This window comes from Gallinula chloropus (genome assembly GCF_964237585.1).
Source record: "Gallinula chloropus genome assembly, chromosome: 24".
Classification (NCBI taxonomy): domain Eukaryota; kingdom Metazoa; phylum Chordata; class Aves; order Gruiformes; family Rallidae; genus Gallinula; species Gallinula chloropus.
In genome coordinates this window covers 7,430,727-7,443,703 of record NC_140109.1, presented here as the reverse complement: position 1 = coordinate 7,443,703, position 12,977 = coordinate 7,430,727, and the positions used below count along the sequence as shown (strand labels likewise).

Below are 12,977 nucleotides of genomic sequence, written 5' to 3'. Positions count from 1 at the left end.
TTTGAGGTCACTTCCAACTCCTAACCTTCCGTGATTCCTTGACCTTGGATCTCCCTGCACATCTCTTGGAGCACCTCTGGCCCCTCAGGTTTCACTGGGTGTTGGTGTTTGAACACCTCCTTCTTGGCCTCCACCCCCCATTAATTCCCATGAGAGCTGGGACCAGCAGTTCGCAGGAAGCAGGTGCCTCTTTTGTGCCCACTGCAAATGGGGCAAGAGGAACCCCAGGTTCCCTTGATTTGAGGCAGCCATGTGCCAAAGCTGCATCCCTTCCCCAAGGGGAAAGAGTCCCCTTCCTGTCCCTGTATGTGGGTCCTGTCTCATGTGGAGACAAGGAAACATGGTTCTTCTGCCCAGCTCGTGTTTGATCAGGAGAAAGGACTCTGCTGGACAGAAGGATTTCTCCCCAGACTAGAGAGCAGATGGCAGGGAGGACTTCAGTGTCTCTTTCCAAGTTGGATCCCTGGAGCTTCAGGAATACCTCAGAGGAGCCGAGGAGTACGTGACACCTTCACCTGCTCCTCTGCTGTAGCTGGGCTGGACTCCTGGGACAGTGGGAGCTGATGAAACATTACAGCAATGATGAGGGACAGCTCTGCCACAGAGTAGCTCCTCTGCCAAGCACCCAGGGCTGGGGACACTGCCTGTAGGCATCAAGGGGAGACCTGAGTGGGTGAGAGAGCTGACAGATGCTGAGAGCTCACTGGAGGAGAAATATCCTCAGCACTCTACCTGTGAGTATGTCCCTGGTATGTCTGTGGGTTCAGGGAAATGCAGGTTCTGTTCCTGAAGGGATCTCCTAAAGCTGGGACATGGGGCAGTGTGTGGGGTCTGTCAGGAAGATAGATTCTCTATAGGACAAGAAAGTGCTGCATGGAAAAGGGTGCCATTCTACCCCCATAAGAGGGACAGGGCAGGACAGCTGTCTTCTCCTGGGCATGGCTGAGGGGTGCCCAGGGCTGTCCTTGAGCAGGGTCCTTGTGACTCAGGGTCTGTGTGCTGGGGCAGGGACTCTGCTGCTGCCAGGGTCAACACTCAGCCTGCCTGCTGGGCTTTCCACAGGGATATAGACAGCACCTCTGGGTTAAAGCAGTGACCCAGGGAAGGGCAACGTAAGGTCCTTCTGCTGTAAGAAAGGGCTGCCTGGGTCAGCTTTGCTCCCAGCCAGAGCTGATCCTTGAGAAATGCCAAAGAGAATATTTCTCCAAAGGCAGAGTCTTTGCTTTGACTTTTCCTCTCCTGTGGGCTGTGCTGAGTGTGGTAGATGAGAACTTATTTCTCCCCTTGAGAACATGCAGTGAAAACTTGATTCTCATGAAGCTGTTGGAGCCTGGGCTGAGCCCTGCACACACAGAGGTTCCCTGGGGCAGTGCCCTGATGCCAGGAGGGGTCTGCAGAGCAGAGCTGAGCACAGGGCAGGTTGGAAGAGGTCTGTGAGCACAGAGCAGGAGGTGAGATGGGCAAAGAGAAGCAGCTGCAGGGACAGCTCCAGGCAGCAGAGACATTGTCAGGGAGGGAGAAGGAGCTGCTCCCAGAAATGCCCTGGCAGTGGGGATTTCGTACATCCCTGACATCCCCAGCTGTGCTGAAACTTTCCCACAGCAACCAGCAGGTTTCTGCCACCCAGCACAGACTCTGCACCCAGATTTACTGGGTTTCAGGCTGAGTCTTCTCTTGGGCAACATAACCCACGTGAGGAGAAAACCCTGAGTGCCTGTCTGTCTGTCCCTGTCCTTCCACCCTTGACTAGAACATTTCTCAATGTTTACCCTCCTGTCCTTGCTGTCTGTGTCCCAGCAATTCCTGGAGATCTGGTGGAGCTGCCACTGAGCTGATCCTCACTTCAGGACCCCCTTTTTGAGGACCGTGGACTTCCAGGGTGTCCCGGCTGGGCTGCAGCTGCCTCCCACAATGGCACCGCTCTCCCAGGGACTCTTGTGCCCCAGAGAGGAGCCCCATGCAGGAGACATCTCGGCACAGATGCCGTGGCAATGCCACTCATCACCTGTGTGTGGGCAGCTGCACTGACCCCTGTGTGTCCCTGGCTGGGAGCGGGGAGCTGAGATCCTCCTTGGGTAGGATGAGACTGCAGGAGGGCTTTGGAGCTCTGCCCTGTAAGACTGGATTCCTCAGCTCTCAGTCAGGAGAAAACCAAAGCTCCAAAGCTCTGATCTGCCCTCAGTGATATTGGAGTGAGAGTGCTGAAAAGCTCCTTCCTATCCACAGGAGATTTACACTGAGATCAGGACATCCTTCTATTTACTGACTGCTGCCAGGCAGGACTGAGTTCTCAAGACCCCACAGCCAACCCTCCTCCCAGCAGTGGCAGACTCAAGCCAGCATAAAGCAGACCTCCTAAAAGGGACCTGCCAAAAGGCTTCCTGAATACAGGGAGTTAATGTGAATTGGAAACTGTTTCCCTCAAAGAATCGTTCCCTAACTTCTCACTACCTTTTTCCTCCTTGGCCAGGTCTCCACACTTGACAGCAGCAGATGTCCAACAGCAGCTCCATCAGCCAGTTCCTCCTCCTGCCCTTTGCAGACACACGGGAGCTGCAGCTCCTGCACTTCTGCCTCTTCCTGGGCATCTACCTGGCTGCTCTCCTGGGCAATGGCCTCATCATCATCACCATAGCCTGTGACCACCACCTCCACACCCCCATGTACTTCTTCCTCCTCAACCTCTCTGTTACTGACCTTGGCTGCATCTCCACCACTGTTCCCAAATCCATGGCCAATTCCTTGTGGGACACCAGGGCCATTTCCTACACAGGATGTGTGGCTCAACTCTTCTTCTTTTTATTTTTGATCGTCACAGAGTACTATATTCTCACTGTCATGGCCTATGACCGCTACGTTGCCATCTGCCACCCCCTGCACTATGGGACCCTCCTGGGCAGCAGAGCTTGTGTCCACATGGCAGCAGCTGCCTGGGGTGGTGGGTTTCTCAATGCTGTTCTGCACACAGCCAATACATTTTCACTGCCCCTCTGCCATGGCAATGCCCTTGACCAGTTTTTCTGTGAAATCCCCCAGATCCTCAAGCTCTCCTGCTCAGATACCTACCTCAGGGAAACTGGACTCATTGTGGTCAGTGCCTGTTTAGGTTTTGGGTGTTTTGTGTTCATTGTGGTGTCCTATGTGCAGATCTTCAGGGCTGTGCTGAGGATCCCCTCGCAGCAGGGACGACACAAAGCCTTTTCCACATGCCTCCCTCACCTGGCCGTGGTCTCCCTGTTTTTCAGCACTGGCATCTTTGCTCACCTAAAGCTTCCCTCCATCTCCTCCCTCTTTCTGGACCTTCTAGTGTCATTTCTGTACTCGGTGGTTCCTCCAGCGGTGAACCCCCTCATCTACAGCATGAGGAACCAGGAGTTCAAGGATGCCATGTGGAAACTGAGGACTGGATTCTTCTAAGTAGCAATAAACTGCTCATCTTCTTCTGCATATCACTGCCCATGTAACTCACATTAGGACCAGTCTGTATTTAGTAGGGTTTTTTCCTTCTATGTTGTCCAAGCTGTAATAACATGGTGCCTGTTCATCCCATTCCTAATGCAGTATCCACTGGTCTTGTATGAATCACATCCTGTGTAATGACGAGCTGTGCTGCCTTTGCATCATGTTTACTTTGAAACATGCACATTTTTTGTTTTATTATGTTTCTCCTGGCATTTATAAAAAATTTATAGGAACATTTTCATCACCTGAATCAGTCAACTAATCGTCAGAATTGGCAAACCTTTCCCACCATGATGGAACAGGAATTTACTGGAACTTTACCATAGAATCATAGAATCTCTCCCAACCACAGCCTAACCCTGCCTACTCCACCTCTAGACTATGTCCTCAAGCACAATATCTAGATGTTTTTTAAATGCCTCCAAGGAATGTGAGTCCAACACTTCCCTGGGCAGCCTGTTCCAACACTTGACAATGCTTTGAATAAAGAAATTTTTCCTGATATCTAACCTAAATTTCTCCTGGTGCAGTTTGAAACTATTTCCTCTTATTCTATCCCTGTCTATCTGAGATAAGAAACTGACCCCCACCACCCTACACCCTCCTTGCAGGTGGTTGTAGACAGAGACAAGGTCTCTCCTCAACCTCCCTTTCTTAACACTTAAAAAGCCCCAGTTCCCTCAGCTGATGATTGTAGGACTTGTGCTCAAACACTTCTCCAGATTCATTGCCCTTCTCTGGACACACTCCAGCATCTCAACATCCTTCTTGTAGTGAGGGGCACAAAGCTGGACATGGTACTCGAGGTGTGTCCTCACCAGAGCTGAGTATAATGGAACAATCACTGCCCTACTCCTGCTGGTTACAATATTCTGTATGCTGGTGACACCTCCTTATAGAGGCCAGGATGCCGTTGCCCTTCTTGGTCACCTGGGCACAGTGCTGGCTCATGTTCAGCTGCCTGTCCACTAACACCCCCAGATCTTTGTCCTCCAGGCAGCTCCCCAGCCACTCTGCCCCAGGCCTGTAGCATTGCCTGGGGTTATTGTGAGCAAAGTGCATGACTCAGCTCTTGGCCTTGTTGAACCCCATAAAACTGGGCTCTGCCCATCGATCCAGCCTGTCCAGGTCGCTCTGCAGAGCCTTCCTGCCTGCCAGCAGATCAACACTCCCACACAATTGGGTGTCATTTGCAAACTTACTGAGGGTGCACTCGATCCCCTCATCCAGATCATTAATAAAGATGTTAAAGAGGATGGGCCCCAGCACAGTGATGAAGGTTTTACTGAACTTTAGGTAGATCACATCCACAGCCTTCCCCTCATCCACTAAGCAGGTCACCCAGCAATAGAAGGAGATCAGCTTCTTCAAGCACGACATGACTTTCCTGAACCCATGCCGACTGGGCCTGATGGCCAGAGTGTCCTGTATGTGCTGCATGATGGTACTCAATATGATTAGTTCCATCCCCTTCCCCAGCACCGAGGTCAGGCTGACAGGCCTGTAGTTCCCTGGGTCCTCCTTCTGTCCCTTCTTGTAGATGGGTGTCACATGTGCCAGTTTCCAGTCAGGCAGAACCACCCTGGTCAGCCAGGACTGCTGGTAAATAAGGGAAAGTGGCTTGGGGAGCACTTCCACCAGCTCCCTCAGTGCTTTTGGGTGTATCCCATCCATGCCCATCAACTTCTGCAGATATAAGTGGCTGGGCAGGTCAGTAACCAATTCCCCTGGGATTATGGGGGCTTCCATCTACCTCCCGTCCCCATCTTTCCACTCAGGGATCTGGGTATCAGGAGACAAGTGAGGCAAAAAAGGCATTAAGTACATCAGCTCTTTCTTTATCCTCCATCACAGTGGTTCCCCCGAGATCCAATGTGTGGGAGATTCTATTTTTAATATTTATTGGTATTTAATAGATTTTATTTTTTTAATTCTTTAAGTACAATAACAAAAGGAGGGAAAGAGAGAATCTCCCACCTTTATTATAGGTCACTAACAGAAGCTACAAGGGCTGTAAAAGCATCCTGAACTGAAATCTCCCCAGGTAGCCCACTAGCAGCCCAGTAACCTTGGGGGTCAGGGCGTTCCTAGTCAAGAGAATGGTCCTAAGAGTGCCTCACGTCATTTTTGGGTTCTACTAGGTTCCCCCTTTGATATGTCTAAACATACAGCAATAGCTCCCAAGTAAATCTATGCAGGCTGAACGATGTCCCTAGGCTGAAACCTCCCCAGGTAGCCCACAAGCAGCCTTGGTAACCTTGGGGCGAAGGGCATTCCTAGCCAAGGGAATGGTCCTGTAACACCAGACATCATGTTCTGGCTCTACCAGTGTCCACATTCAAGAAGTGCAAAACGTCCAGCAATAACTTCCAAACTAAAGGTTTGAAAGCTGAAATATCTTGTGAGCTTGAAACCTCCCCTGGTAGGTAGAGCAAAAGCAGCCCCAGTAAATTTGGGATTCAGAGCCTTCATAGCTGAGAGAACGGTCCTAAGAGTCTGTGATGTCCTTTCTGGGCTCTACAAGCATCCAACTTTGAAAAATGAAAAAAGTCCAGTAAGAGCCCCAAACAAAAGGTGTGAGGGAGGAAAGAATTTTCTGGCAGGAAACCTCCCCAGGGAGCCAGCAGGCAGCACCAGTAACCTTGGGGCTCAGGCCCCCCTTCATAAATGAAGGAACAGTCCTAAGATTGCCTGACTCCATTGTCAGGCTCTACAAGCGTCCACCTGTGAAGCTGATAAATGTCCAGTAACAGCTCCCAAACAAACTGATGTGAGGTCTGGCAAAGGTTTGTGGGCTGAAACCTCCCCAGGTGGTAAACTAGCAGTACAAGAAAGCTTGAGGCTCAGGGCATTCCTAGCCAAGGCAACGGTCCTAAGAGTGCCTGACGTCATTTTTCAATCTACCAGCAACAACCTCTAAAACTGCAAAAACTCCAGCAACAGGTGTCAAAGAAAAGGAGTGAGGGCTTGAAGATATTCCTGGCCTGAAACATCCCCAGCTATCCCACTAACTGTGCCTGAGGTAGTTTTCCAGCTCTACCAGAAAAAGTTTCAAACATGCTAAATATCCAGCAAGAGCACCCAAGCACAAGTTGCAAGAGATGAAGGATCTCCCTGGCCTGAAACCTCCCCAAGTTGTGCACTGGGAGCACCAGTAAAGCTGACCCCCTTCACACGCTGCTTGGACGTAGCAGGCAGCTGAGGAGAGAGATTTCATGGTTATTAAACTGGATCATGTTGAACTGCTGTTTGTTGTCAGAGAAATCTGTCTGAGCCTGTGAGCACAGATGATGGGAGGAAAAGTGTTGGGAGTCCCAGGAGGCCAGTGAGGGGACTGCTGGTCTTGGGGAAGAGCAAGGTTCTCCATGCAGGGCTGGATCTCAAGAGACTGCTTTTCCTGCCTGTCCAGAACTATTTAGGAGACCTCTGTAAAAACATACACTGTGGAATGCTGCTAAAACCTCTTCCATGAACTGAAAAATGACAGAAACAATTTTTTTCTGTATGAAAAAATCCTCCATTGTGAAATTCCTTCAAAATTTTCATCACCCAACTAAAATCTCTCCAATTACTTATACAAGTCTTAATTTTTTAGAGGAAATTACCTGAGGAGATATACTTGTAAGGGCTTTCTGGATGTTAATGAGCCTCATGGTGTCTCTGATGAGACCAGAGACTTCAGCTACAAAGAGGAGAGTGAAGAAATTCTCAAGAACTTCAAGTCAGGAGTAATGCCTAAAGTACCTTGAAGCACCGACAGGCCCCACTGTGAGCCATTCCTGACAAAGCCTCCCCAGGGGATCGTTAGAGCAGACAACTGGAGGCCAAGAGGAAAAACCCAGGCAAAGCACAGGCAGCTCTGATGCTGAGGACACCCTGGCTTGGTCTGATGAAGCAGAAATGCCAAGCACTGACCCCCAGTCCCTGGGCAGGGAGATCCTGACCCTCACCTGTGTCTCAGGGCTCTTCTTTGGGATGTGGGGAGTGTGACACCAAGGGAAGGACAGGGGTATGACACATGGTGGCCTCCCCTGGGGAGGGTGCAAGGAGGCAACCATGCTCCATGGCCATGAGGACAATGTGTCTTCCCTGCAGCCTCTGTGGAAGGGACATCAGCCACAGCCAAGGGGGCAAAGACCTATCAGGCACTTGTAGCCTGAATGGCATCCTTGGCCATCTGCACCACAGCCCATCCCACACTGCCCCACCCCTCTACCTGGTTTTTTGTAGGCTGCAGGGATGGAACACGCTTTCCCACCTCATTGTCACCTAACAATGTCCCTGCCTGTACTGCTGTCTCTCCATCCGCGCCAGCTGTTCCCACAAGCACAAAGCCACCAGCTCATCCACACTTCCTCCCAGTGACTGCTTGCACCACAGCACTACCCTCAGAATGACATTTCTTTATCCTCATGTCCACCCTGGCCTTCAGAGCCCTCAGTTCACATGGACTTCCTTTCTTATGTTCTTTCTCTGTAGCACAAAGAGGGCTTCCCTCAGCCTCCCCTTCCCCAGGCTAAAGAAGCCCGGGTCTCTTGGCAGACTTTCCCTCACCACATACATGTTCCTCCTCATTCCTGCAGACTGGGAAGCCCCACACTGGGACTGACTGCTCCAGAGGTGGCATCACCAGTGCTGAGTGCAGATGGACCAGAAGGGCCCTTGTCTGTGCAGCCACTCTCCTCCCAGTGCAGCCCAATGTGCTCATGGCCAGATTCCTGTTCAGCACCTCTGACTGCTATGGCAGCCCCTGCAATGCCCAAATTCTTCTCCTTGTGGCCGGTTCTCCACCCGTCACGTCTGAGCTGCCTTGATGTGGGGGTGTTGTGCTGGAACCTTTTCTCATGGTTTCACCCCAGCCCAGAGCCGAGCACCACGCAGCCGCTCTCTCTCTAAGAGGGGGTGTGGGGGGGGGAATTGGGGTTGGGGGGAAAGGAAGGGAAAAGGAAACCAAAGAAACCCTAAACCTCATGGGCTGGAATAAGGACAGTTTACTGGGACTGCAGAGAGAGAAACAACAACAACAAGAGGACATTGTAGCAAAATACACACAACAGGTGATGCATAGTGCAGTTTCTCACTGAACCCCACAGCTCTGGCTGCACAGCTCACAGCCATCCTGAAAGCACGTGTGTCCTGGAGCTGAGTTCTCCTGCCCCACCACACTCCTTTTATGGTGTGATCTGAATGAAATAGGCTTTTTTGGGCAGTTTGGGTCACCTGTCTTGGCTGTGTCCCCTCCCATCTCCCAGAGTGCTCCCCACCTTCCCGTTACTAGTAGAGAATGAACAACAGAAAAGTCTGATTGCTTGGACACAACTAAAGCCTCCCTGTTACCAGCACTGCTCTCATCCTAACAGCCAAATGTGGCACCACATGGGCTGCTAGAAAGAAAATCAACTGTATTCCTCCTGAAACCAGCCCACCTTTGTAGACAACAAGTGCACCACAACAGTGGGCTCATTCCTGTAGTCATGCAGTATGGGTAATTCCCTTGGTTAGTTATGGTCATCTGGGCCTTTTCTGTCCCCTCCCAGGCACTTGTGCACTCCCAGTTGACTCATTTCTGGAGCAGAACTAGAAAAAAGGCCTTGATGCTGTGCAAGCACTACTCAGCAAGGAACAAACGTATTTATTTAGACTTTAAACGTATTTATTTAGACTTTATGACTTACAAATCCAAACACCAGAACTATGGGGGCCACCAACATGAGAATTAATTCCAGCCACAGAGCAAATATGGGCAGGAGGAGGAGATCTCTTCTGCTTGGAAATCTTCCTGATGTTCCTGTTCATCAAAACCCAGAATTTCTCAAGGTCTCTCTGAAGGGAATCTCCATTTCACTAATGGTTCACATGTGCTTGCAGATGGCTCTCTAACTTACGGTGCTGCTAACAAAATGACAGCAGTAAGTGCTAAAGAACCTGGGACTCTACTGCTGGACATCTAGCATGTTCAGGAGTGGATGATGGTAGAGCCTGAAAATGACATTTTTAGGACTGTTCCTGTGGCTAGGAATGCCCTGAGCCCCAAGGTTAATGGGCCTGTTTGTTAGTGGGCTACCTGGGGAGGTTTCAGGGCACCTTTTGCCATGGAGCTGGTGCTGCACATCGACCAGTGTAGAAGGTGGACACTGTTAAAGCTGGAAATTACATTGGGCAGAGTTACATCCACTCCCATGGCTACAAAAGCCCTGACCCCATGTTCCTGGGGCTGCTAGTGGGATACCAGGGGATATGTTTGGCCATGAACATCTTTCATCCCTCACACCTTTACTTTGGGATGTATTGCTGTGCATTTAGCAGATTCAAAGTTGGACACTGGTATAGCCAGAAATGACATCAGGCAATGTTAGGAACCTTCTTTTGTCTCTGAACACTCTGAGCCCTAAGGTACTGGGGCTGCCAGTGATCTACCTCGGCACCCCAGGATGCCATTGGCCTTCTTAGCCAGGAGGGCACATTGCTGGCTCATGCTCATCCTGCAGCATATGAAGGGGGTCAGCTTTCAGAGGAGATTCTCTCCAAACCAACTTGTGTTCAGATAAATAGAAAGGTCACTTATCAACACACTGAACTTCTGAGAGAACTCTTTATTAGACATCTGAAAGATGGGAAGTTTTCCAAGTCTTGGAAGACACTGGAGAGCTGAGCAGCATGGAAATGACCAAAGAGCAAGCAGAGGTGGAAATCTGCTGAGAAAGTGAAGTGCATACAGGTATCTAGGCTACTGAGAAGACAAAACAACCAGCAAAATTCATACTAAATACAGACTGGTCATAATGTGAGTTCCATGGCCAGTGATATGCCAAAGATGAACTGTTAGAAACATCCAGTCCTCAGTTTCCACACGGCATCCTTGAGCTCCTGGTTCCTCATGCTGTAGATGAGGGGGTTCACTGCTGGTGGAAACACCGAGTAAAGAAATGATGCTAACAGGTCCAGAAACAGGGAGGAGATGGAGGGAGGCTTCAGGTAGGCAAAGAAGGCAGTGCTAAGGAACAAGGAGACCACGGCCAGGTGAGGGATGCAGGTGGAAAAGGCTTTGTGCCGTCCCTGCTGCGAGGGGATCCTCAGCACAGCCCTGAAGATCTGCACATAGGACACCACGATGAACACAAAACACCCAAAAGCTAAACAGACACTGACCACAAGGACTCCAGTTTCCCTGAGGTAGGCATCTGAGCAGGAGAGCTTGAGGATCTGGGGGATTTCACAGAAGAACTGGTCAACAGCATTGCCATGGCAGAGGGGCAGTGAAAATGTATTGGCTGTGTGCAGCACAGCATTGAGAAACCCACTGCCCCAGGCAGCTGCTGCCATGTGGACACAAGCTCTGCTGCCCAGGAGGGTCCCGTAGTGCAGGGGGTGGCAGATGGCAATGTAGCGGTCATAGGCCATGACAGTGAGAAGAGAAAACTCTGCACCAGCCAAGAAGAAAACCAGGAAGACCTGTGCAGCACATCCCCAGAACGAGATTTCCCTGGTGTCCCACAAGGAATTAGCCATAGATTTTGGAAGAGTGGTTGACATGCATCCCATGTCGAGCAGTGAAAGGTTGAGGAGGAAGAAGTACATAGGGGTATGGAGGTGGTGGTCACAGGCTATGGTGATGATGATGAGGCCATTGCCCAGGAGAGCAGCCAGGTAGATGCCCAGGAAGAGGCAGAAGTGCAGGAGCTGCAGCTCCCGTGTGTCTGCAAAGGGCAGGAGGAGGAACTGGCTGATGGAGCTGCTGTTGGACATCTGCTGCTGTCAAGTGTGGAGAGCTGTCCAAGGAGGAAAAAGGTAGTGAGAAGTTAGGGAACGATTCTTTGAGGTAAACAGTTTCCAATTCACATTAACTCCCTGTATTCCGGAAGCTTTTTGTACAGGCCCCTTTTGGGAGGTCTGCTTTATGCTGGCTTGAGTCTGCCACTGCTGGGAGGAGGGTTGGCTGTGGGCTCTCAAGAACTCAGTCCTGCCTGGCAGCAGTCAGTAAATAGAAGGATGGTGTGATCTCAGACTAAATCCCCTGTGGATAAGAATGAGCTTTTCAGCACTGTCACTCCAGTTTCACCCGAGGGCAGAGCAGAGCTTTGGAGCTTTGGTTTTCTCCTGACTGAGACCTGAGGAATCCAGTCTCACAGGGCAGAGCTCCAAAGCCCTCCTGTGGTCTCATCCTACCCAAGGAGGATCTCAGCTCCCCGTTCCCAGCCAGGGACACACAGGGCTCAGTGAAGTGAGGTTCAGTTCAGTGCCAGACCCACCAATGGACTTGCCCACAGTCCTAGGTAATGGTGGGACAAAGGCAGCAAATACAGGAAGGGAAACAGAAAGAAATGCTCCAGCCCAGGCTGGAAAGACAGGGACAGACAGACAGGCACTCAGGGGGTTCTCCTCAATGCAGGTTGAGCTTCCAAAGAGAAGACTCATCCTTAAATCCTGTGTGTGTGCTGGGTGGCAGATACCAGGGGTTCTCTGTGGGAAAGTTTTAGCACTGCAGGGGATGTCAGGGAGGTCCCAAATCCCCCCTGCCAGGGCATTTCTGGGAGCAGCTCCTTCTCCCTCCCTGACAATGTGTCTGCTGCCTGGAGCTGTCCCTGCAGCTGCTTCTCTCTGCCCATGTCAACCCCCACGCTTTGCTCACAGACCTCATCCAACCTGCCCTGTGCTCAGCTCTGCTCTGCAGACCCCTCCTGGCATCAGGGCGCTGCCCCAGGGAACCTCTGTGTGTGCAGGGCTCAGGAGATGTTCTGACAAGTCCTAATGACAAATGAGTTTGCACTGCCTTCTGCAAAGGTATCAAGAAAAGCTCAGCTCCCACTTCCCATACAGCCCTCAAGAGCTGAATATTCAAAGCAAATTCTCTACCTGGAGTGGAAAATGCATCCCTGGTTTTCTTGAAAAGACCCTGGGAAGTTTCCCGGGATCAGCTGGAGCTGGAAGTAAACCTGTCTTACCAAACATGCTGATAGCAGAAGGACCCTACACTGCCCTTCCATGGGTCACACTTGCCACCCACAGCTTCTTTCTGCAGCGATGCTGCTGGAAGCCCAGCAGGCAGGCTGAGTGCTGACCCTGGCAGCATCAGAGTCACTGCCCCAGCACACAGACCCCGGAGTGCAGGGACCCTGCTCACAAGGACAGCCCTGGACAACCCTGCTTGTACTCAGTGCTTCACAGCTCTGCCACCATGCCCAGGAGAAGACAGCTGTCCTGCCCTGTCCCTCTGATGGGGCAGAAGGGCATCCCTTCCAGGCAGCACTTTCTGGTCCTGTAGGGAACCTGTCCTCCTGACATACCCCACACACTGCCCCATGTCCCAGCTTTAGAAGATCCCTCCAGGAACAGAACCTGCAATGCCCTGCACCCACAGACATACCAGGCAGAGTGCTGTGGAGATTTCTCCTCCAGTGAGCTCTCAGCATCCATCAGCTCTCTCACAGGTCTCCCCTTGGTGCCTACAGGCAGTGTCCCCAGCCCTGTGTGCTTGGCAGAGGAGCTGCTCCTGAGCAGAGCTGTCTCTCTTCAGT

At 51.2% G+C, this 12,977-nt stretch overlaps 2 protein-coding genes across 2 annotated transcripts; one reads left to right on the top strand and one right to left on the bottom strand.

The window, feature by feature from the left end:
- Positions 1–2,493: 2,493 nt before the first annotated feature.
- Positions 2,494–3,417, top strand: LOC311200659 (olfactory receptor 14A16-like; the record flags this gene model as incomplete). The annotated part of the gene is made up of 1 exon (XM_084274945.1): positions 2,494–3,417. The coding sequence occupies one exon, from the start codon at positions 2,494–2,496 to the stop codon at positions 3,415–3,417; it is 924 nt and encodes a 307-aa protein (XP_084131071.1).
- A 6,867-nt stretch (positions 3,418–10,284) lies between these two features.
- On the bottom strand, positions 10,285–11,208 carry LOC311200719 (olfactory receptor 14A16-like; the record flags this gene model as incomplete). The annotated part of the gene is made up of 1 exon (XM_084275005.1): positions 10,285–11,208. One exon carries the CDS (start codon positions 11,206–11,208, stop codon positions 10,285–10,287), a length of 924 nt encoding a protein of 307 aa, XP_084131131.1.
- Between the last annotated feature and the right edge of the window lie 1,769 nt (positions 11,209–12,977).